A 22,061-nucleotide genomic window follows, 5' to 3' on the forward strand; every position below is an offset into this window, starting at 1 on the left:
GCAGCTCCTCCTGAAGCTGGGCTCTGGGACAAAGGAGTGACTCCACGGGGACCCCAGACCTCAGTCCAGGCTGGGCGGGCAACCCCCACAGCTCATCTTCCGAGTTAACACTGTGGCATTTGGATGGGAACCGGAGACTCGTGAGGGTCAGATCAGATAGATTCTTCAGGCTAAGTCCTCCCAAGGGGCACCTTCCTCTTACAGGGAGTAAACTGAGTCCCAGAGTGACAAAGTCACCTGGCCAAGGACTGTACCCAGGACTTGTTACCTCCGCGCCTGGTTTCCCACCATACAGTACTGGTGCCCTCTGAGACATCCCCCAGTCCCAAGTCAGGGCGGGGGAGCCTGGGGAAGAAACTGGGGGAGAAAGGAACCTGACCACCCCCTCTGAGACTGGCTATCCTGAAGACAAGTTTGCACTGGAGTCTCCAAAGCCCCGCCCCTGGGGGGGTCGGAGCTGGACTATCCCGAGGCTCCGCCCCTTACACAGAGGGTGGGGCGTGGAGCCTCCTAGGCCCCGCCCTCGTGGGGAGGAGCCAGCACCTCCCAAGGCTCTGCCCCTGGTGCAGGGGCGGAGCTGGAGTCTGCGAGGCTCCGCCCCTCACGCGGCGGGGCGGAGCCATGTATATATGTACATACTCAGTGCCTCAGCCAGCTTCCTCCATCTCGCTTCCATCGCAGGCCCGAGAAGGAGAAGGCCATGCCAAAGCGGGCTGACCCCCGCCCGCATAGTGCTCCCGCCTGCCCTGCCGCCCGGCCTCCTGGCCCCGATGTGTCCTCACCCCAAGAGACCCGGGGCCAGCGGGCAGAAAGCAGGAGTTGGGTTTGCCTTATTTTGCTCATCGGATTCAATTTCTCTTTTGCATCCATTTCCTCTGGCCCCCGTGGGAGTGTTGGGGCCGGGGAAAGGGCAGATGATGCATCTATTTTCATACATCCCCAGTTCCCCGTGGGCTAAGGCTCTCCACCCGTGACCTTCATCTCCCCTCCACACCTTCCTGTGCGACGAATGTCTGCATGTTTCCTTCCAATGGTGGGAGATGGTTTGTCTGGAACTCCAACCCCCACCTTGGTCTCCAGGGTGGGGCATTTGTTTAAAAAGACATTTTATTATAATAAAGTCTATTTTCACAAAACCGACGCTGGGCTCTACTTGGGGCAAAGGACTCCTTGGAGAGGCACTCAGATGGAAATTTGCTTGAAGTTCCATCAAGTTCCATCAGAAGTTCCATCAGAGGGTGACTGTCTATAAATGGGCTAATAGATGAGTAGATTAGAACAATTTAGAAACAGACCAGAGCAATAGTACAGCAGGTAGGGCAATTGACTTGAATGTGACGAATCTACGTTCTATCCCTAGCTTATGGGTCCCCAATCTCCCCCACAGTGGAGAGCCAGAAGTAAGTCCTGATCATCATTGGGTGTGACCGGAAAACCCAAACCAAATAAAACTAAGAACAATCTAGAAACATACATTTATGTTGTCATGATAAAAGCAGCATCTCAATTCACTGGCAAGATGATAGACTTTTCAGTTAAAAGCATTAGGACAGGGGCCGGAGCTATAGCACAGCGGGTAGGGCATTTGCCTTGCACGCGGCTGACACAGGTTCAATTCCCAGCATCCCATATGGTCCCCTGAGCACCCCAGGAGTAATTCCTGAGTGCAGAGCCAGGAGTAACCCCTGTACATTACCGGGTATGACCCCCCCCAAAAGAAAAAAAGCATTAGGACAGCTACTTATACCTTTGGAATTTTTGGTTTTCTTTTAGTAATAGGGGCTCCTATTAAACTCACTGGGGCAATTACTTATCAATTTGTTTTCTTTTGGGGACACACCTGGTGGTACTCAGTGCTCTGGAATTCTGAAGCCCAAGCTCTGCTCTAGCCCTATAAGCTCTCTCCTTGACCCTGCTTACCCATTTGGAAGAAGATGAACATAGCTCCCTAATGTATGCTATTCACTTACAAAATTCCATAGGGCTTAGCGATCTCAATGAAAAATCAACTAAATTATTAGAAAAATAGGGGAGAATATATATATTTATGATCTTGAGAAAATATGAAAAGGAAAAAATGAAAACAAGTCTAAAGAGAAGAACCCATGAGGAAAACATTGATACATTTCACCACTTTAAATTAAAAACACCTATGAAAGACATGATGTCTGGGGACACACCTCCAAGGGTTGGAGCACATGCTCTGCATGTAGAAGCTCTAGGTTCAATTTCTAGCACTACAAGGTCCCACCACAAACTGCTACTGGCGTGACCGCTGTGCACTGAGCCAGGAGTAGCTTCCCCTGCACTGCCAGTATGTCCCCAAAGCAAAAACAAAAACAAACCTACATAAATAAAATGATAGACTGGAAATGTAATATTAGCCACATATATGAGAGTTGACAAGTTAGTGTTTTTCCAGAGTAGACAGTTACTTTCATAAACCAAATTAAAAGAGTGACAATCTGATAGGAAAAGGCATAAAACCAAGCTCAGGAATTGTATAGGCAATGCAAATACAAAGATCATCCATATGACTACAAATCAAAGAAAAATATTAAACCAATAATCTGATTCCATTGCTTGCCCTTAAGAATTTTATGAAGTTTGAAACTGGAGACATAGTATAGCAGGTAGGACATTTACCTTGCATGAAGCCATCTAGGTTCAAACACTGGCATCCCATATGGTTCCTTGAACACCTCCAGGAGTAGTTTCTGAGTAAGGAGGCAGGCGTAACCCCTGAGTACTGCCTGGTGTGACCCAAAAAACAGAACAAAACTCAAAATGCACAAAACCTGTGATCTTAAGCTGTACAGAGGAAACACATATGTTTGAATCTATGGGGGTCTACTGATGTTTTGCTGCTTTGTTCTGGCCTGAGGCATACCTGCTATTGCTCAGGGGCCTCTTCCAGTTCATGCTCAAGATTGCTCATAGTACTCAGAGGACCATTCAGTGCTGGAGCTGAAACCCAGGGCATCATACATGTGAGGCATGTGCTCTGCCACTGAGCCATCTGCCTGGCCCGTCAATGCAAAATGTTGCCTTCCATCAGTAAAAGAAAGGCAATGGAGATATCGCTCAAAGAAAGGAAAGGTAAGGTAATGGAGATGTATTTCAAGTAAAGAATACTTTGGAAATGTTAAAAAGTGGTATTGTGGAGGATAATACAGTTGCCTTGCACACAGCCTATCCAGGTTTGATCCCCAGCACCCCATATGGTCCTCCAAGCCCACCAAAGGTAATTCATGAGAGCAGAGTAAAAATTAAGCTCTGTGCACTGCCAGGTGTGGCCCCAAATCAAACCAAAAAAAGATGGTATTGTTTTTTCTTTAAGCAGAGAATAGATTCATCAGATCTGGTGTTGAATAAAAAAAAGCACATTGCAGAACCTTATAAAAATGTGGTGGTATAATTTGTGGAAAAATACTGGAAGAGACTATTTCCCACAGATCCATAAAGATGATAGAATGTCAAATACAAGGTTTGAAAGCACAAACACAATTGAGGACAGCACCACAGGGACTGGAAGAGGGTATGGTGTGATAACTGAGCTTTTCTTGATCTCTGCTGCTTACATCTCATTCCAAATAAATCCAAGTATCACCAATTCAAAATTAGTTTGGACAATTTTAAAAAGAGAAAACCAGTTCTCTGGAGTTGGCACTACTAGCCATGTCAGTGGAATCACACACACACACACACACACACACACACACACACACACACACACATTCCACAGCTTCCCTCTCTCCAACTGCACACACACGGGAAATCTGGTTGTAATACTAACTGAACTGTTGCTCCAACTGCATTAAGAAAGACAAGCTGTTTTGCAAACTGTAACAGAGAGACCCGTTATACCATTATACCATTGGCAGTTGTACTTCACCAGGAAGTGGACTATAGGGGGCCCAGGAATGCTCTCTGGCGACCACCCTGCAGGATGAGGCGCTGGAGGGCCCCTCCATGACAGGCTGGTTTGGAATAAACTTGGGCAGTTAAGAGTCATCTGCTTGCTATGCCCAGAATGCTCTTCCCTCCCTGTATCATTTGGTGAACTTCTAAATTTCTTCAAGGATGTCTCAAGCAGCTCCTTAAGGGAGCCTTCCTAGATCCCCTCAGTTGACCCAAATTCTGTTCTTTGATGCTCTTGAAGGCTACTGCATGAATTCTTGGCTCCATGGGCTTGCATTCCTGCATTCTCCTGTCCCACTGAGAACCAGGTCTGTCCTACTTAGTTCAGCAACAGCTCAATAAATACTTGATGGAAAAATGCAGAGTGAAAAGGCAGAAATATGGACACAGTGGGCAAAGACACGGGTTAGGAATCCAAGAGACCTGACAGTGAGATGATTCTGAAGGCAACTGCGCTGTTGTCCTTGGCAAAGTTTCTGCTTTCTCTTTCATCTTTCTCATCTGTGCTACTGGGCCTTGTATTAAATGTTGCTTCCTCTCATGCCTTGACAAATTTCCCATAAAGTGAAAGGACACGGATGGTCTAAGTCCACAAGAGAGATAAGAAATAGCTGCACCTTTCATCAATAGGTTGATGGAAGGATGGGGTACAATCTTTATGAGGTCTTTTCACAGCTCAGTGCCTTAAAAAGTGGATTCCCAAATATGTGATTTTGCTTCTAGGATTTTGTGCCAATGGAAATAATTGAAGATGTGACTAGAGACTTAACTTCATGGTTGTTGATCCTAGTATCATTTATAATAGTGAAACAAGGAAAGCCAAGTATCTACCAAGAGGGAGGATTAGTGAATAAATCATAGTACTTCAAATAAAATATTCTGTAGAAATAAAATGAGGTAAATATATATTTGTTGACAAAAAAATGGACATTGTAGTTAAATTAAATGTGGTCATAAAGTGCTTACCAGTGTCTTGGTCAGTGATGGCCCACAGATAGAAAAGAATTCCAACAGGCTAAACTGTATGACCTAGTATACCACCTTTGAGCAGTTCTGTTCTAAGATGTTTGCATAATGACTAAATAACCTCACAATACACATCTCAGTGTTTAAAACACTCATTATAATACACAACTTAGGCTGTAAACATGATGATGATGATGATGATGATGATGATGATGATGATGCTATATCCAGCTGTGCTGGCAGACCATGTAGTGCCAGAATTCCTGAACAAGGGTCTCCCACAAGCCGAGCATACAGTCCAGGACTTTGGATCTTTTCTCCAGCCTTATTATTATTAGTTTTGTTCTTATTGTTGTTTTGTTTTTTAAGCCACACCAGGCAATGCTCAGTAATTCCTGGCTCTGTACTCAGGAATTACTCCTGGCAGTGCTTTGGAGGACCATATGGGATGCTAAGGATCAAACCCAGGTCAATTGCATGCAAAGAAAGCACCCTATCCGTTAAACTATCTCTTCAGCCTCCCATTATGATTTTTATTGTGACCATATCTAGTGGGCATTGGGGAGCCTGGTGGTGCTCAGAGGCCCCCAGGACCATATCTCATGGTGCTGAGGGGCCCTACCAGACTGGGGATTAAATGCTAAGGTCTCACACAGGTCAGGCATATGCTGTTCCACTGGAGTAATTTCCCTAATTCCATAAAATAACAAAGTATGTTCTTTTTTTTTTTTATTAGTGAAACAGGGCTGGAGCGATAGCACAGTGGTAGGGCGTTTGCCTTGCACGCAGCCAACATGGCTGACCCGAGTTCGATTCCTCCGCCCCTCTCGGAGAGCCCGGCAAGCTACCGAGAGTATCTTGCCCGCACGGCAGAGCCTGGCAAGCTACCCATGATGTATTCGATGTGCCAAACATAGTAATAACGAGTCTCATGATGGAGACGTTACTGGGCCCGGTCGAGCAAACCGATGAACAACAGGAGGACAGTGACAGTAACAGTGATTAGTGAAACACCATGTACAGGGCTGGAGCAATAGCACAGCGGTAGGGCGTTCGCCTTACATGCGGCCAATATGGCCAACCCGAGTTCGATTCCTCCACCCCTCTCGGAGAGCCTGGCAAGCTACCGAGAGTATTCGATATGCCAAACACAGTAACAACAAAGTCTCCAATGGAGATGTTACTGGGCCCGCTCGAGCAAATCGACGATCAACGGGAGGGCCTTTACCTTTACCTTTACAGTTATAGACTTACAAATTTTTGTGCTTGGGTTTCAGTTATACAATGATCAAGTACCCATCCCTCCACCAGCGCCCATCCTCCACCACCACGGGTCCCAGCATCCCTCCCACCCCCCATAACCCCCATCCCACCCTGCCTCTGTGGCAGGGCATTCCCTTTTGTTCTCTCTCTTTCCTTTTGGGTCCTGTGGTTTGCAAGAGAGGTATTGAGTGGCAATCATGTTTGGTCTATAGTCTACTTTCAGCATGCTTCTCCCATCCTGGGAGGATCCTCCCAACACCCTTTATTTGGTGCTCCCTTCTCTATCTGAGCCTCCTTTTCCCCTAGCACGTGTGGCTGGCCTCCAAGTCATGGAGCAAAATTCCTGGTACTAATCTCGGCCACTCCTGGGTGTTAGTCTCCCATTTTGTTGCTTTATGTTCCCCAGATGAATGCAATCTTTCTGTGTCTGTCCCGCTTTCTGACTCATTTCGCCTAATATGATACTTTCCACGTAGTACCACTTGTATGTGAATTTCATGACTTCATCTTTTCTAAGAGCTACATAGTACTCCATTGTGTAGATGTACCAGAGTTTCTTTAACCAGTCATCTGTTCTCCGGCACTAAGGTTTTTTCCAGATTATGGCTATTGTAAAGAGTGCTGCAATGAACAAACAAGTGCAGATGTCACTTCCACTACAAAGTATGTTCTTTTTGTAGTTGTTTTTGGACCTCCTATGCATGCTCAGAAAGCCCTGAGACCCTCCCAATTATTCTCAAACAACTGAGCTTGTTGTTCAATGCAAGAGTCTGAGAATATGGCATGACTCAGGCCTTGCTGTGCAAGGGTTTACCTGGGTTACTCCTGCAGTGTTAGGGAGTCTCCAAGGCTATATCAGGCAATGCTTGGGGGACCGTGTGGTGACGGGAACTGAACCGGGGTCAGCTGCATGCAGGGCATGTATCTTAACCACTGCATTATCTCTCTGACCCCTAAGGTATCTATCTCTATGTATGTATGTATTTCTAGGATATATTATGGATTGGGGTGATAGCTCAAAGAACTGGAGTGCGGGGCTGGATTGATAGTACAGGGGCTGGGTGCTTGCTTTGTACACAGTTCATGGAGAATACCTTACAAGGTTAAAATAATATTTTGAAAAGCCTATATAATTCCAGAAAATTCTGGTTCTGCTATCTGTCCAAGTTCACACATCTTTAGTCACTGGAAGAGCAAGGCTGAGAGACCCTGGGCTCTGCTTGGACGTTGTGCTGACCAGAACATTCCTGGTATGGTGCTGGCACTGCTCCTTGGCCAAGATGTGATCTGGACACGGAGGACAAAAGTGGTTGGGTTGTGGTTAAAGCAGGAGGAGGGGTCAGAACAAACTTGGGGCATGAGGACAGGCAATTCTCCAGGCTGCTCTGCCTGAGGCCACAGCCCTTCTGCCATCTTCCTCAGGGAAACACTTCCACCCCTAACCGCTTCTATTTCAGAAGGATCCTACAAACTGCAGGGATCTTGTCCCAGTATGGCCCTGGGCTGTGGCCCCTAAGGGGTCTCTAACCACAACCGGCTCTGTTCTTTCCTGGTTTCTGAAATCCAGGAGCAGCTGGTGGGGTATTGAAGACACCCTCCTACAAAGTCAAGAAGAAAGGAAAGGAGGTGAGAGACACAGGAAGTCACCTTGGTCCTCAGCCCCTAACCCCCAAGATCCTCTTTTCTGTGAAGCCTAACGGCCTCCAGCCAGATTTCCTGTCCCTTCAGCCTTCATCCAGAATAGGGGCTGCCCTCCAGACTCAGCGCCGCTATCCAGGTCACTTCTGGGTGAGGGTGGCCCCTGGTGGCTCCAGTCTGCCCTATCCCTCCTGGCCTGCTGGGGTAGCTTTTCCCAGAGGTCTCAGGCTGTGGGCTCCTGACTTTTGTCTCTTTCAAAAGAGCACTGACATTAAAAAAAATTATTCATCATGAATTACAAAGTTGTTTATTACTGGGTTTCAGGCATATAATGTTCCAACACCAGTGTCCACTTCCCTCCACCAATGCCCCCAGATCCCTTCCCATCTACTAGTTTGTCTCTGTGACAGGTTCTTGTAAAAATAAACATCAGGCAACGTGATTTACAGAACTGTTACTGGTAGAGTTTCATGCATAACCCTTCACCACCTTTCAGTGCCCCTCCTCCTCCCAATGACCACTTCCCACTGCCATTGTCAGGTGGAACCCTGGCATGTTTGGAGTGGGGTTCATTGTCTGCATCCTCTAGATACAGCTGAGAAACTGGGGAGGGAGTGCTCAATTTAAGGATGGGGACAGTTCTGATCCCTTCTTTCCTGGGTACCCCCTCTTCCCCATATCAAGGACCTCATTGTGTGCACCCAACTTCAGTGGGGAGAGGGAAAGGGTTAAGTCTCTAGGGACCGTCCCTCCTCCCCCCCACCCCCACCTTTTGGGACATAAAAGGCCGGATTCAGTTGGGAGGGGTTCCAAGAGTTAGATAAGCTTCAGAGTTGGGGTCCTGGGGCCTTGAGTGACTGAAGTTAACAGAGGCAGGGGTGACAAGGGCGTCTCTCTCAAGTCCCACTGAGGTGGGACTAGGGTGTGAGGGTGGGCTTGTGGGACCCCTTCTCAGGCAAGGTGGGCTTGGGCTTCCTGGACAGGGAAGGGTCTTGTTGCAGAGATGAAGCTGCTTCTGGCCCTGGCAGGGGTCCTCGTCACTCTGGCCATGCCACAGACCTCTGACGGTGCCACTTCAGGTAAGGGCCAGAGTTGGGGAGAGATGACTGGTCAGGGAGGGCCCCAGTCTCTGTCACAGGCGGCCAGCTAGCTCTGATGGGGGTCTGTGTGTCTGTTCCTCACCTGTGCCCCCTGTTCTGGGCAGCTATGCCGGGGAATGTGGAGAACTCAGTGGTGCTGAACTGCATGGAGGAGGCCAAGCGGCTCGTGGACAAGGCCTACAAGGACCGCCGGGAAAGGTGGGCCCTGGCATGGGACAGTGCTGGCCAGGGTGGCCAGAGAGATAGGGAGGAAGAACAGGCCTGAGAGAACTTGGGAGTGGGGCTGGGAGTGTCTGCCTGTCTGTTTGTCTGTCAGTCTTTCTGTTCTGAGGATGAGAACGCCTTTGAAACCACGCATCCCACTGCCCGTCATGCCTGTGTGTATAGGAAAAGTTCTTCCTTTCTGTGGCTCAGGAGAATGGGCGCTGGGACTCGGCCCTTTTTCTTTTCCTATTTGGTTTTGGGGCCATACTTGGCATGCTTAGGTTTCTCCTGGCTTGGTGCTCCGGGATTGTTCCTGGTGAGGCTTGGGGGACCACCTGGGGCGCAGGGAATTGAACCTGGGTTGCCCGCTTGCAAGGCAGACTCCCAACCCACTGTACTATGGCCTGGACCCCTGGAATCACTTCTGGAAGGGCTCACCAGGCCAAGTTGGGTGCTGAGGATTGAACTGGGATGGGCTGTATGCAAAGCAAGCACCTTGCTCCGCTGTCTATCTCTCTGGCCTCCCCTCACCCTTTTCTGTCCCTCACTCCCGCACCCCCTGCTCACGCAGCATCAAGCAGCGGCTGCGCAGCGGCTCGGTCAGCCCCATGGAGCTCCTGTCCTACTTCAAGCAGCCAGTGGCAGCCACCAGATCGGCCGTGCGGGCTGCTGACTACCTGCATGTGGCCTTGGGGCTGCTCGAGGTGAAACTGCGGAGCCTGTGGCGAGGACCCTTCAATGTCACGGGTACCAGTACCCCACCTACCCCTCTTCCCCTGCTCCATCCTCACCCCCTCCAGGTGACCCCAGCCGCCTCCCCGCCATCCCCGCCTCCACCCCACTCCTTCCAGGAGCCTTAGGGAGCATCCTCGCTGCGCCCCCGAGCTCAGACTGTGCTCCCCAGCCAGAGCCTCCTGGGCTTCCCAGCTAGGAGGAAAGCACGGGGTGCAGCTCCCACACGCCGCTTTCCCTGGCCCTGGCAGACGTGCTGACCCCCGCCCAGCTGAATCTGCTGTCGCGGTCGAGTGGCTGCGCCTACCAGGACGTGGGGGTGAAGTGCCCCGAGCAGGACAAGTATCGCACCATCACTGGGCAGTGCAACAACAGGTGCGGCCGAGTGGAGGGCGGGGAAGGAGCGACTGGGTGGGGGTGGGGGTGGGCGCCGCGGGAAGGACGGACGCACGTCGAGCCCCGAAGAGCGCCCCCTGGTGCCAGCGCCCGGCCCTGCCCGCAGACGCAGCCCCACGCTGGGCGCCTCCAACCGCGCCTTTGCGCGCTGGCTGCCCGCCGAGTACGAGGACGGCTTCTCGCTGCCCTACGGCTGGACGGCCGGGGTGAAGCGCGGCGGCTTCCCGGTGCCCCTGGTGAGTTCGGCGGCGGACCCGGGACGCCGGGCCGGGCCGGTCCGAGGGATGCGCGGCCCCGGCCCTGACGCCCTGGCTCCCGCAGGCCCGCGCCGTCTCCAACGCCGTGGTGCGCTTCCCCAACGAGCAGCTGACCCCCGACCAGCAGCGCTCGCTCATGTTCATGCAGTGGGGGCAGCTGATCGACCACGACCTGGACTTCACGCCCGAGCCCGCCGCCCGCAGCTCTTTCCTCACGGGCCTCAACTGCGAGATCAGCTGCGTGCAGCAGCCGCCCTGCTTCCCGCTCAAGGTGCCCCTCCGGGCCGCCGGCCACCCTCCCCTGCGCCCCGTTCCAGCTCCGGAGGGAGTGTCCAGCCCAGGCTCCAGCCCAGACGCAGCCCATCAGCTAGGCCTACCCCATTCACCCCCCACACCCCACCCCCGCCCGTTGCTTCCTCTTCCAAGCCAAGGAGCGCCTCTTCCCCTGGCTCCCAAGTCTCTGGGTCTGCAGGCTTTTGCTAGGCTGGAGGGGTGCGGGACTGAGGGACCTGTCCATAGTGCCCGGTGCTCTGTCTGATCTTCCACAGATGAGCAAGAGCCTGCTTGGCCCAGACCCCGTCTGTGCCTGGAGCAGGCCAGAAATGGACTGAGATGGAATGAAACGGCTGCAGAAAGAGGGAGAAGAGAATCTGGGCTAGAACAGACTGGGAAAATCCAGGGCCGGTGGGCGCGGGAAGGGCCAGGGCAGAAAGGCCATAAAAAAAGGAAAGGAATGAGGCCAGAGGTGGCCCAGGTGGTGGAGCCCAGGCATTGCTTGCATGGTGCCCAGGTTCTGCCCGAGGTGCTGTTAGGCCCCCAACCCAGCACCACTGAGAGTGACCTCCAAGCACCACAGGGTGTGGTCGACACCCCTCACTAAAAAAAAAAAACGGGAAAGGAAGTGGAGTCCCTTGGGAGAGTAGAGAATTGGGGAGAAGGTGCAGATGTGGAGGGGAGAAAGGGGGCTCTGGGGACTTCCGGGATTTTTTGAGCTCCACCCCTGGGTTGCTTTGCCCAGGTCTGCCTTCTAATGGTCACCCCTGCTGCTGAGAGGTGCTATGCTGGCTGGGCCTCTGACCAGGGTCCCTTGTGGACTTTGAGAGACCTCCTTGAAGGCTGACCTGAGGGTCAGACATCATGGGGAATCTTTTTTTTTTTTATTTCAACTCTTAAATTTTTGAACATATTCACAGCAATAGCACAGCGGTAGGGCGTTTGCCTTGCACGCAGCCAACATGGCCGACCCGAGTTCGATTCCTCCGCCCCTCTCAGAGAGCCCGACAAGCTACCGAGAGTATCTCGCCCACACGGCAGAGCCTGGCAAGCCCCCCATGATGTATTCGATATGCCAAACACAGTAACAACAAAATCTCCAATGGAGACGTTACTGGGCCCGCTCGAGCAAATCGATGAACAACGGGAGGGCCTTTTCCTTTTACCTTTTATTCACACCTAATATTTTATTTATTTATATATATTTTAATTAAGTCATAGTGAGATAAACAGTTCCAAAGTTGGGAACCGGGGCCAGAGTGATAGCACAGTAGATAGGGCATTTACCTTGCACACATCCAACCTGGGTTCAATCCTTGGCATCCCATATGGTCTCCCGAGAACTTCTAGGAGTAATTCCTGAGTGCAGAGCCAGGAGTAATCGCTGAGCATTTCCAGGTGTGACCCAAAAAAAGTAAAAACAAACAATCAGACCACATTCCCTGCCCCCCAAAGTTGGGAAGCCCATTTTGGAGTCAGTGTTTCCTCTTCTCTCTCAAGGCCCCATACTGCTTCTAAGGGGAAAGCCCTGGGGAGGGACCAAGGGAGCCATCCTGCCGCTGGCCCTGCCCTCACCAGCCACTGTCCCATTCTCTGCCGCAGATCCCGCCCAATGACCCCCGCATCAGCAACCAGCAGGACTGCATCCCCTTCTTCCGGTCCTGCCCGGCCTGCACAGGGGGCAACATCACCATCCGTAACCAGATCAACGCGCTCACCTCCTTCCTGGACGCCAGCATGGTGTATGGCAGTGAGGACCACGTGGCCACGCGGCTGCGCAACCTCACCAACGATCTGGGGCTGCTGGAGGTCAACTCGGCCTTCCAGGACAATGGCCGCGCACTGATGCCCTTTGACACCCTGCATGACGACCCCTGTCTGCTCACCAACCGCTCTGTGCGCATCCCCTGCTTCTTGGCGGGTGAGAGCCACCGGGGACCTGAGGGCCGCGGGGTGGGGGGGTGGGGTCCCGCTGCAGCCGACTTGTGTACTGCAGCAAGATTCTATTTAGAGCTTCTGTTCTCACCAGCTTTGTGGTATTAATCTAGTTGCCTTGGTGACAAGCTGGATGAGGCCAGAAAGGAAAAACAACAAACAAACAAAAAATGAAAAACAACCCTCAGGGCTGGAGCAGTAGTACAGTGGGGTAGGGCGCTTTCCATTCCTGGCACCCCAGATGGTTCCCTGAGCACCACCAGGAGTGATCCCTGAGCACAGAGCCAGGCGTAAGCTCTGAGCACTGTCAGGTGTGGCCCCAAAACCAACCAAACAAAAAAACCCAACCCTCAAACACAGGCAACCTAGAGAAGGAGACACAGGGATGTCCACGGAGTTTCTGCCCATCGGCCTGTCCTATTGTCTATTTCTCTCTGGACTTGGTTAGAGAAGGGGCTTGAGTCATCCAGGGACAAGGACTAGAGGGACTGGAGCATGACCACACTATCTAACATGGTCACCGCTAAGGACACGTGGCTGTTTCCATTCAGTTTAATGAACTTAAATGTAGACTCAGGCTCCCCTATTGCATCTGCCGCAACCCCAGTGCTCAGTAGCCTCCCCGTGTAGCGACTTCACACAAGGCAGCATAGATGCTGATGCATCAGTCCAGAGACTTCTGTTGGACAGGGCTGGCGAGGGGGAGAGGAAGAAGGAGAGAGAGAGAGAGAGAGAGAGAGAGATAAGAAGAGAGACAGAGGGAGAGAGGGAAGGAGAGGGAGAGGGAGAAAGAGAGGGAGAGAGGGATGGAGAGAAAGAAGGAGAGAGGAAGAGAGAGTGAGGGAGGTGGGGGGAGAAAGAGGGAGGAAGAGAGAAAGGAAGAGAGGGAGGGAGAGAGAGAAAGAGCACTCAACAGACTCCAGCACATATTTTGTGTTTGATCCTTGGCACTGCATAATCCCCCAGGAGGGACCCCTGAGCACTGAGCTGGGAGTAGCTGTGGAGCATCGCTGGCCAAGAAACAAAACAAAACAGAATAGACACACATATCCATGGTTCGTCTCAGCAAGGAGTCTGATCTTAGATACAGGACTGTCAAAAGCTCTGTGTCAGTTCAGAGGCCTGTTTGAATGAGCACCTCCAGCCCACAGCGCCTCTTAAGAGAGGAAGAAGCCAGTGCGGTGGGCTGGAGCACATGGGGAGCTTCTATAAGGGGATTCGCATTGTGTATGACAGGTAGTGAGATCAGCTGGGGTTGGCGGGGGAGGGGATGGGGGAGCATGCCTGGCTTGGGCCAGAGATGGCGTTTCGCGTGATGCAGCTCTTCCTTCCTCCAGGGGACACCCGCTCCAGTGAGATGCCGGAGCTCACGTCCATGCACACGCTCTTCGTGCGGGAACACAACCGGCTGGCCACAGAGCTCAAGCGGCTCAACCCGCGCTGGGATGGAGAGACGCTCTACCAGGAGGCCCGGAAGATTGTGGGTGCCATGGTCCAGGTCGGTAGCCTAGGCAATGGGAGGCCGAGGGCCAGGCAGCCTTGCTAACTGCACGAGGAGTCTGGAAAAATTAGTTCACGGGAGCCTCAGTTTCTCTAGTTGCTTATCTCCGTTCACTCGTCCCAGGTGCCCTCCTCTCTCTCTTCTCTGTCCCCTGTCCTTTGAGAGTGGCTGGCGTAGGAAGGTGACAATGCAGGCTGGCGAGCAGCTGTTCTGTAAACAGTTCATTGCTCCCTCCTGGTCACTGCAGGCTCCTCCCACACGGCTCTACCATGGTTCATGCCTGGCAGAGTTCCAGCTTTTCCCTCCCAACTTTGATATTCAGCACCCCACCCTTTCCCCCATTTCCACCCTATCCCCCATTTTGTGTGTGTGTATGTGTGTGTGTGTGTGTGTGTGTGTGTGTGTGTGTGTGTGTGTTACAGTTGGTGGTTCTCAGAGCCTGAGCACTTCTGGCTTTGTGCTCAGGGATCACTTCTGGTAGTGCTCAGGGGACCATATGGGGTGTTGGGGATTGAACACAGGTCAGCTACTTGCAAGGAAAGTGCCCTACCCACTACACTATCTCACCGGCCCTGTCTTTTACTGATTTTTTTTTTTTTGCCTTACTAGTCTGTTTTATATTTTCAATACCACATTGAATAATTGTAGTAAGAATGGGCATCTTTATCTTCTTCCTGCTTTTACAGGAAAACTTCCCATTTTTCATCATTGAGTATGGTGTGAAGTATGGGTTTGTCTTATTACCTTTGTTGAAATCTGTTCCTTCTATCCCCGTTTTGTGGAGTATTTTGATTATAAATGTTTGCCAAATCTTGTGAAATACTTTCTCTTTATCTATTTGATAGAATAACATGAATTTAATCTTTCCTTTGTTATGGTGGTATATATGTTTATTCATTTGCCCATGTTGCTGAACCAAGCTTGCCTCTCTGGAATAAATCACACCTGGTTGTCATATAGGATCCGCCTAATGTATTATCCCATTTTGCTAGACTCTTGAGACTTTTGCATTGTTGTTCATCAAGGATTTTGTTGTGTAGTTTTCTTTCTTTGCGGTGTCCTTGTCTGCTTTTGGTGTCAGGATAATGCTGGCCCCTGAGCATGTATTTGAAAGCATTCCCTAAGAATGAGTTTTTCATTTATACTAAAAAAATAAGTAAGAGCCATTGAAATCTTAAAGGAAATTCCAGAACATCTCACCTAGAGTGGGACCGCATCCTGCCCTCTCTCCTCACTAGGGAAATCATCCAGCGTGGCCCCTGTACCTTTCTGCACTCCCCCATTCTTCTCCAGACATACATTCATCTGCACTGTGAACAGGAATTTGCTGGGCACTGAATAATTTCAACGAAAATGAGATACTACCCTCACCCTCCAGGAGTTTACAAGCTACTGGGAGAAATGAGACATTAATAACACAAGAGCAAGGGTGCTGTTGCAATGATGAACAAAGTATTTTTTATTTGATCTTCTAGGGCAGAGGTGCTAAAATTAGCCTGATTTACAGTGAGGATCTGGGACTCAGAGAGGCTAATCGCTGACCAGCAAGTAGTAGAGCTCTATTTATGCCACTTTTTGCATCTCTCTCAGCCCAGATCCAGTGCTGCAGGACACAGTTCCGTGGTCATAGATGGGAGGGAGCAGTTGGTGGCCGCTGTGGGCTGGCGGGGCGGGGGGGGGGGCACAATGGCATCAAGCAGAGAGGTCACTCTGCGTGGGTTTCCTTTAGATCATCACTTACCGGGACTACCTGCCTCTGGTGCTTGGGCCCAGGGCCATGAGGAAGTACCTGCCCAGGTACCGCGGCTACAATGACTCTGTGGACCCTCGTATCGCCAATGTCTTCACCAACGCCTTCCGTTATGGCCACACCCTCATCCAACCTTTCATGTTCCGCCTGGACAGTCGCTACCAACCCGTGGCGCTCAACCCCCGAGTCCCGCTCAGTCAAGTCTTTTTCGCCTCCTGGAGGGTGGTGCTGGAAGGTGAGAGGCGAGGCCTGGGCAGTTTGGAGGTGGGCAGCTGAGGGGCCAGGCGGTGGGCCTGGCTGCTGAGAGACTTGGAGGGAGAGATCCGGTCTTCCATCATTGGAGATGTGAGCCAACTGCTTCTGCATCTAACTCTGATGGCTGAGATGCAGACAGCTTCCAAGGAGTTGTCCCCTTTCTGTGGCCCAGTGGCCCAGGAGGCCAGCGATTAGGAGCACCCCCAATCCTACAGGCCTGAAAGGTGTAATCTCCTGAGATCTCCACGCTGGATGGAAACCCACCCATTGAGCGCTCCTTGTGACCAGCTTGGGCATGTGACCAGCCCTCTTTGGAAGTCCCCCAGACCCCACCTCCCCTTATCCCTCACTCCAGGATCAGCTCCTGGAAGGAACCAGATACCCCTTACGCTCACTTGCCTTTTCTCCCAGGTGGCATCGACCCCATCCTTCGGGGCCTTATGGCCACCCCTGCCAAGCTGAATCGCCAGAACCAAATTGTGGTGGATGAGATCCGGGAGCGATTGTTCCTGCAGGTCATGAGGATCGGGCTGGACCTGCCTGCCTTGAACATGCAGCGCAGCCGGGACCATGGCCTCCCAGGTGAGGGCGTGCAGAGCCCCCCACACTCAGGTCCCAGCTATCCAAAGTTCCCTCCCTCCTCCAGCCCCACTGAACACCTAACTCTGAGTCCAGGCCCCACCTAGTTCATTTTCAGCTCCTCTGGGCCTTATTTGTGCATCTGGCCCCATCAGAAAACAAGGCCTGGAGCCACCACTAAAAATCTGTTTTTGCTGTTATTTCCTCTTGCTTCATTTTCCATTAGCTCCGAGGGGAAGATAGTATTAGCAACTTTTTTTTTTTGTCTTTTCGGGTCATGCCCGGCGATGCTCAAGGTTACTCCTGGTTCTGCACTCAGGAATGACTCCTGGTGGTGCTTAGGGAATCATATGGGGTGCCTGGAATTGAACCCAGGTCAGTCACATGCAAGGCAAATACCCTCCCAGCTGTACTATCTCTCTGGCCCCAATATCAGCACTTCTTTGGTACCCAGGAGGAAATGGAGGTTTGAGGAGATTCAGAAGCCCTGGGTGGGCTCAACCCCTGTGTCTGTGTCCTGTGACAGTTAGGAAGGGAGGACGGCTGAGCTTCCTAACATACTTCAGCCCTCCCAACTCTGAGATCTCCAGAGGGGGACAATAAGATGGCCCTATTCTCAGGGGCCAGCGTGATAGGATTGCAGGTAGGACACTTGCTTCCCCTGCATGTGGCCAGCCCAGACTTAATTCCCAGCATCCCGTATGGTCCCTGAGTTCTCCAGGATGATTCCTGAGTGCAGAGCCAGGAGTAACCCCTGAGCAGCGCTGGGTGTGGTCCCCAAACAAAACAAAACAAAAGATGTTCCTACTTTTAGACTTGGCAGGAGTTATGACAATTTCAGACTGGCCTGAAGCTGTGAGGACAAGGGCCAGCCAGCTGGTGCCAGAAAGAGAGAGAGACCAGCCATGCCTCCAGCCTGAGCCAAGGGCTCGGGGGTCCCCTAGAGTTTCCAGCCCTCCCCTCAGCACCTCAGTATAAGCCTTGGTGTGCTGTCGAGGTGGGTTTTCTGGGGCCCAGCCCCAACCACTGTTCCCTCATGCTCTCATGCAGGCTACAGGGCCTGGAGGCGCTTCTGCGGGCTGACTGAGCCTGAGACAGTGGGCGAGCTGGCTACGGTGCTGAGGAATTTTGACCTCGCGAGGAAGCTGATAGCGCAGTACGGCACCCCCAACAACATCGACATCTGGATGGGCGGCGTGGCCGAACCCCTGGAGAGAAACGGCCGCGTGGGCCCCCTCCTGGCTTGCCTCATCGGGACCCAGTTCCGAAACCTTCGAGATGGAGATCGGTGAGGAGGCAGCAACCGAGGGGCCCAGACTGAGGTGCCGGAGGCCTCTCCCTGGAGCCCCAACTCCCTCCAGGGAAGTCAAGACTGGAAAGGGGACTCTGGCCTCTTGGTATCCCTGGGACCCTCAGGCAGATCCCCAGTGAGCTCAGCAAGGAGGGATGTGGAACCCTGATTTGAGGAAGAAGGAAGACAGAGAAATGCTTAACTCCTCCTGGGTTTTGGGGTGCAGCCACTTAAGCTGTCCACCACCTTTGGGCCATCCCATCCTAGTGTCCCAGTGTCCCCTTTTTAGTTTCCTGTGTACTGACGTTTATCAGACCCAGGACTCACCCCACCTGGACAGGAACAGTAGAAAAGGGTGTTTTCTCAGGGAGACACTTAGAAGCCACATGGGGTGTCTTTCCACCTGGTGGCTGCAGCCTGGGCCGGGCACAGGGCGTGGCATGGCTGGGCCCCTCTCACTTTAGTCTCCCTGGGGGGGGGGGGGGGCGTCTCTGTGCTTTACTCTGTACTGCTAGCAGGGAGCCACTTTGGAGATCCCCAGGATACCCAGAGGCCTGGCGTGGTCCCAGGTTGGGGAGGGGCCTCTGGAGGGGTGTGACGCAGTCTGGTGCCTGCCCAGCACTAATGCCCAGGTGTCGCTCCATGTTGCCCCAGGTTCTGGTGGCAGAACCCAGGAGTGTTCAGCCAACAGCAGCAGCAGGCCCTGGCCAAGATCTCCCTGCCCCGCATCATCTGTGACAACACAGGCATCACCACCGTGTCTAAGAACAACATCTTCATGTCCAACACCTTCCCTCGGGACTTTGTCAACTGCAGCCAACTTCCTGCATTCGACCTGACACCCTGGAGGAGCCAGGCCTAAGGCTGGGTAGGGGGACCCGCAGCTTGCTCTGCGCCAGACAAGCCCATCCGTACCGGGGTGCAGCCACGCGGCCGCACTTACCTGTGTGTGCACAGGGCGGGGGGTGGGGGAGGATGATGCGTGTATACACTGGGTGTGGTTTGTGTGCTATGCGTGTGTGCCATCTACGGGAGTGCTAAGATTGCACACGGCAGCAGAGCAAGCTCAGGAGCTGGATCTCCAGGCTGAAGACTAGATTCTGCCCAGCGCTCGCTGTGTCCCCTGGAATGAATGGCTCAACCTTGAGCAGTTTTCGTTTTCTTCCTCGTTAAAAATAAAACAGGGGCTGGAGAGATAGCACAGTGGGTAGGGCATTTGCCTTGCACGCGGCCGACCCAGGTTCGATTCCCAGCATCCCATATGGGCACTGAGCACCACCAGGAGTAACCCCCGTGCATCACCGGGTATGACCCAAAAAGAAAAAAAAAAGAAGAAAACCCAAAAACAGCCATCCTGGCTCTTTTGAGGCCCCTTTGGATCCACTGTGCATCTTTCTTATGGAGCATTGTGGCCTGCCCTGCACCAGGCCACGAGCAGGAAACACAGACCCAGTCCTGCTTGCAGATCTGACACCCAAACAGCATCCGGTCTACAGGCCTCAGTATGCTGCCCCGGGAAGTGGCTGTTAGCATCATCGTGCTGTGCTCGTGGTGACATCATGGGCCCGGGTGGGCCGGGCTCAGGCCGTGGCTGCCCTTTTCTTATCCTGTTCTCTTACTGATTCACAGGAGCCTGCCTGGCGAGGAGTTGGAGTCTGCGGGTCCTCTGGAACCCTTTGCAACGGATGTTTATGATAATAAAGCACAGCTGCTGGGGATCTTTTTTGTTTTCCCTTTAATTGACATAACATGATCTATATTGCCATTAATAACTATGTTTCAGGGGGTACAGAGGTAACTCAGTGGGCTGAGTGTGTGCTTCACGTGGGGGAGGCCCAGGTTCTTTCTCAGGCACCATATGGTCCCCTAAACACCACTGGGATTAGCCTAAGCATGGTCCAGAACAAAACAACCAAAAATCACAATTATTTGTGATTTAAGCATGCGGTGTTGCTGTACCACACTCTCCTCTACTGTGGGGGTCTTCGCTGTCTGTGTCTTCAGTGGAGCTTGCTCTGGATCTTGAACTTGGGTAGTGTCTCCGGCCCTCTGTTTTCTGAGCCAGGGATGAGGGTAGCGAGGAACCACCATCCACCCATGGCAGTTGACCATTCTTAGAAGCCAGGCCACACTGAATAGACGCTCCTCATCCATCGCCCACCCCAGGAGGCAGGGAGTGTGATCCCCAGGCCTTTCATCCACTTACTGTTCTGGCAGATCATTGCTTCAAGCCCACTCCGTGTTGAGCACTGGAAGTCCAATGACCCAACCCTGTCCTGTGGGAGATGTGCCAGAGATGTACCAGGAAGGCCCATCCTAAATGAAAGGGTCCCCTGGCACAGAGGAGACAGACGAGGCCTGCAGCTGGTCCCCAGAGCAGGGAGAACAGGTGGCTGTATTGTGCGAGGGGACAGACCTAGGAACCTAGCCGAGGGCCTCTCACTGACTAGTCTTGCTGTCTGCCCACTTTTCCACAGTGTGAGGGCACAGAGGTCGTGGGGAGCCTGCAGTGTGCTAGTGCTGGGTTCATGTACCCCTCAGAGCTCCGATGCCCAGTGCTCACTGTCAATAGAAATGCCATCGATCCTGTCTCCCCAGGAACCTCTGGACCAAAAGGGCTCATCAAGGGACTTGATGAAGTGGGTGCTGGAGGGGTCGAAGTGACAGTACAGTGGGTAGGGTACTTACTGCATGTGGCTGACTTGGTTCCATCCCTAACACCCTGTCTGGCACCTCGAGCCTACCAGGAGGGATCCCTGAGCACAGAGCCATGAGTAAGCCCTGAGCACTGCTGGGTGTGGCCCTCTACTCAAAGGGGAAAAGCTAAAATGAAAGGAAGTGAGTGCTGGAGTGGGTCCTGGTCTCTGGGCCCTTCCCGGCCTCAGGCCCCAAGTCAGGGGAGCCTGAGGCTCTGCCACGCGGACCATATTGGGGGCTGCTGGTGTCTAAAGAATACCTAAATATATATTGCACAGCGACTCCAGAACATTCCAGAACTGACCCCTTCAGAGGCCTCCCAGGCTCCAGGGACTACCCTTGAAGCAGAGACCCAAAGGGCTCAATTAACCTTCAGGGATTCTTCAGGTTTGGATTTTCTCCCTGTTTCATTCCTTGGCACCACCCAAGCTGCCCCCCACCCTCTGTCTTTTTGTATCATACCCGGCAATGTTTAGGGTTATTCCTGGCTCTGCTCTGCTCTCAGAACTTACTCCTGGTGGTGCTGGGGGACCATATGGGATGCCAGGGATCAAACCCAGGTCAGCCGAGTGCAAGGCAAATGCCCTACCCTCTGTGCTCCGTCCCCCCCCAAGGCATCTCTCTTGCCCCCACCTTTGCTTCTTTTCCTAGTAGCCGCACGACTCCTCCCCTTCCCGCTCCTCCCTTCCCTTCTCTTTTCTTTGTTTCCATCCCTCCCTCCCCTTCCTACCTCCTTATTTTTGCATTATCGAGTTGGCAGAGGTGCTGGGACCATACCTGACGGTGGTGTGTGTGGGGGGGGTGGGGTTCAAGGTGCTAAGGGTGGAACCCAGGGCCCGACACATGCCAGATGCATGCCTTGCCTCTAGAACCACCGCCCAGCCCGCCTCCTCCTTTCTGTGCCCTCTCTGAAATCCCACCAAACCATTAGTCAGTCATCAGTTGTTTATTGAGTGCTTACTGTGTGCACACAAGCTGTGGCCCGGCAGACAGACCCCGGGCGCGGCTGTGGCCTTGGCTCCTGGAGCTTACAGTCTAGTGGGTCAGGCTGGGGAAATGCAAGCACCAAGGCAGCCAATACCAGTCCAGGTGGGAAGTGTGACACCTGGCAAGCAAGGGATGGGCTCCTGGGGCCCGAGTCAATGCGATTTAGCACTCCTAGCAAGGACATGCATGGGCGAGTGTTGGACACTCCCCAAGAACAGACCCCAAGAACAAGAAGACTGGGGACTGGTGGGGAGCACTAAGGGACCCATCATCAGTGGGCTCGTTTGAAATGGCATCGTGGACCAAAGGGATCATG

General features: G+C 52.5%; 1 protein-coding gene across 1 annotated transcript; it reads left to right on the plus strand.

Annotated features, from left to right (window-relative positions):
* Positions 1–8,782: 8,782 nt before the first annotated feature.
* On the plus strand, positions 8,783–18,959 carry MPO (myeloperoxidase). Its single transcript, XM_056127754.1, has 12 exons — positions 8,783–8,867; positions 8,993–9,086; positions 9,664–9,839; positions 10,076–10,199; positions 10,327–10,456; positions 10,542–10,748; positions 12,353–12,671; positions 14,023–14,183; positions 15,916–16,171; positions 16,603–16,773; positions 17,821–18,058; positions 18,716–18,959. The coding sequence occupies exons 1-12, from the start codon at positions 8,792–8,794 to the stop codon at positions 18,921–18,923; spliced, it is 2,160 nt and encodes a 719-aa protein (XP_055983729.1). The 5' UTR covers positions 8,783–8,791; the 3' UTR covers positions 18,924–18,959.
* Positions 18,960–22,061: the final 3,102 nt, after the last annotated feature.

The sequence above is a fragment of the Sorex fumeus genome, unplaced genomic scaffold, assembly GCF_029834395.1.
Source record: "Sorex fumeus unplaced genomic scaffold, SorFum_2.1 ptg000063l, whole genome shotgun sequence".
NCBI classification, from domain to species: domain Eukaryota; kingdom Metazoa; phylum Chordata; class Mammalia; order Eulipotyphla; family Soricidae; genus Sorex; species Sorex fumeus.

Coding starts and splice junctions, on each gene's coding strand:
- MPO (XM_056127754.1), top strand. CDS start 8,792: ATGAAGCTGCTTCTGGCCCTGGCAGGGGTCCTCGTCACTCTGGCCATG. Junction 12,672..14,022: donor CATCCCCTGCTTCTTGGCGG/GTGAGAGCCACC, acceptor TCCTTCCTCCAG/GGGACACCCGCTCCAGTGAG. Junction 18,059..18,715: donor AACCTTCGAGATGGAGATCG/GTGAGGAGGCAG, acceptor ATGTTGCCCCAG/GTTCTGGTGGCAGAACCCAG.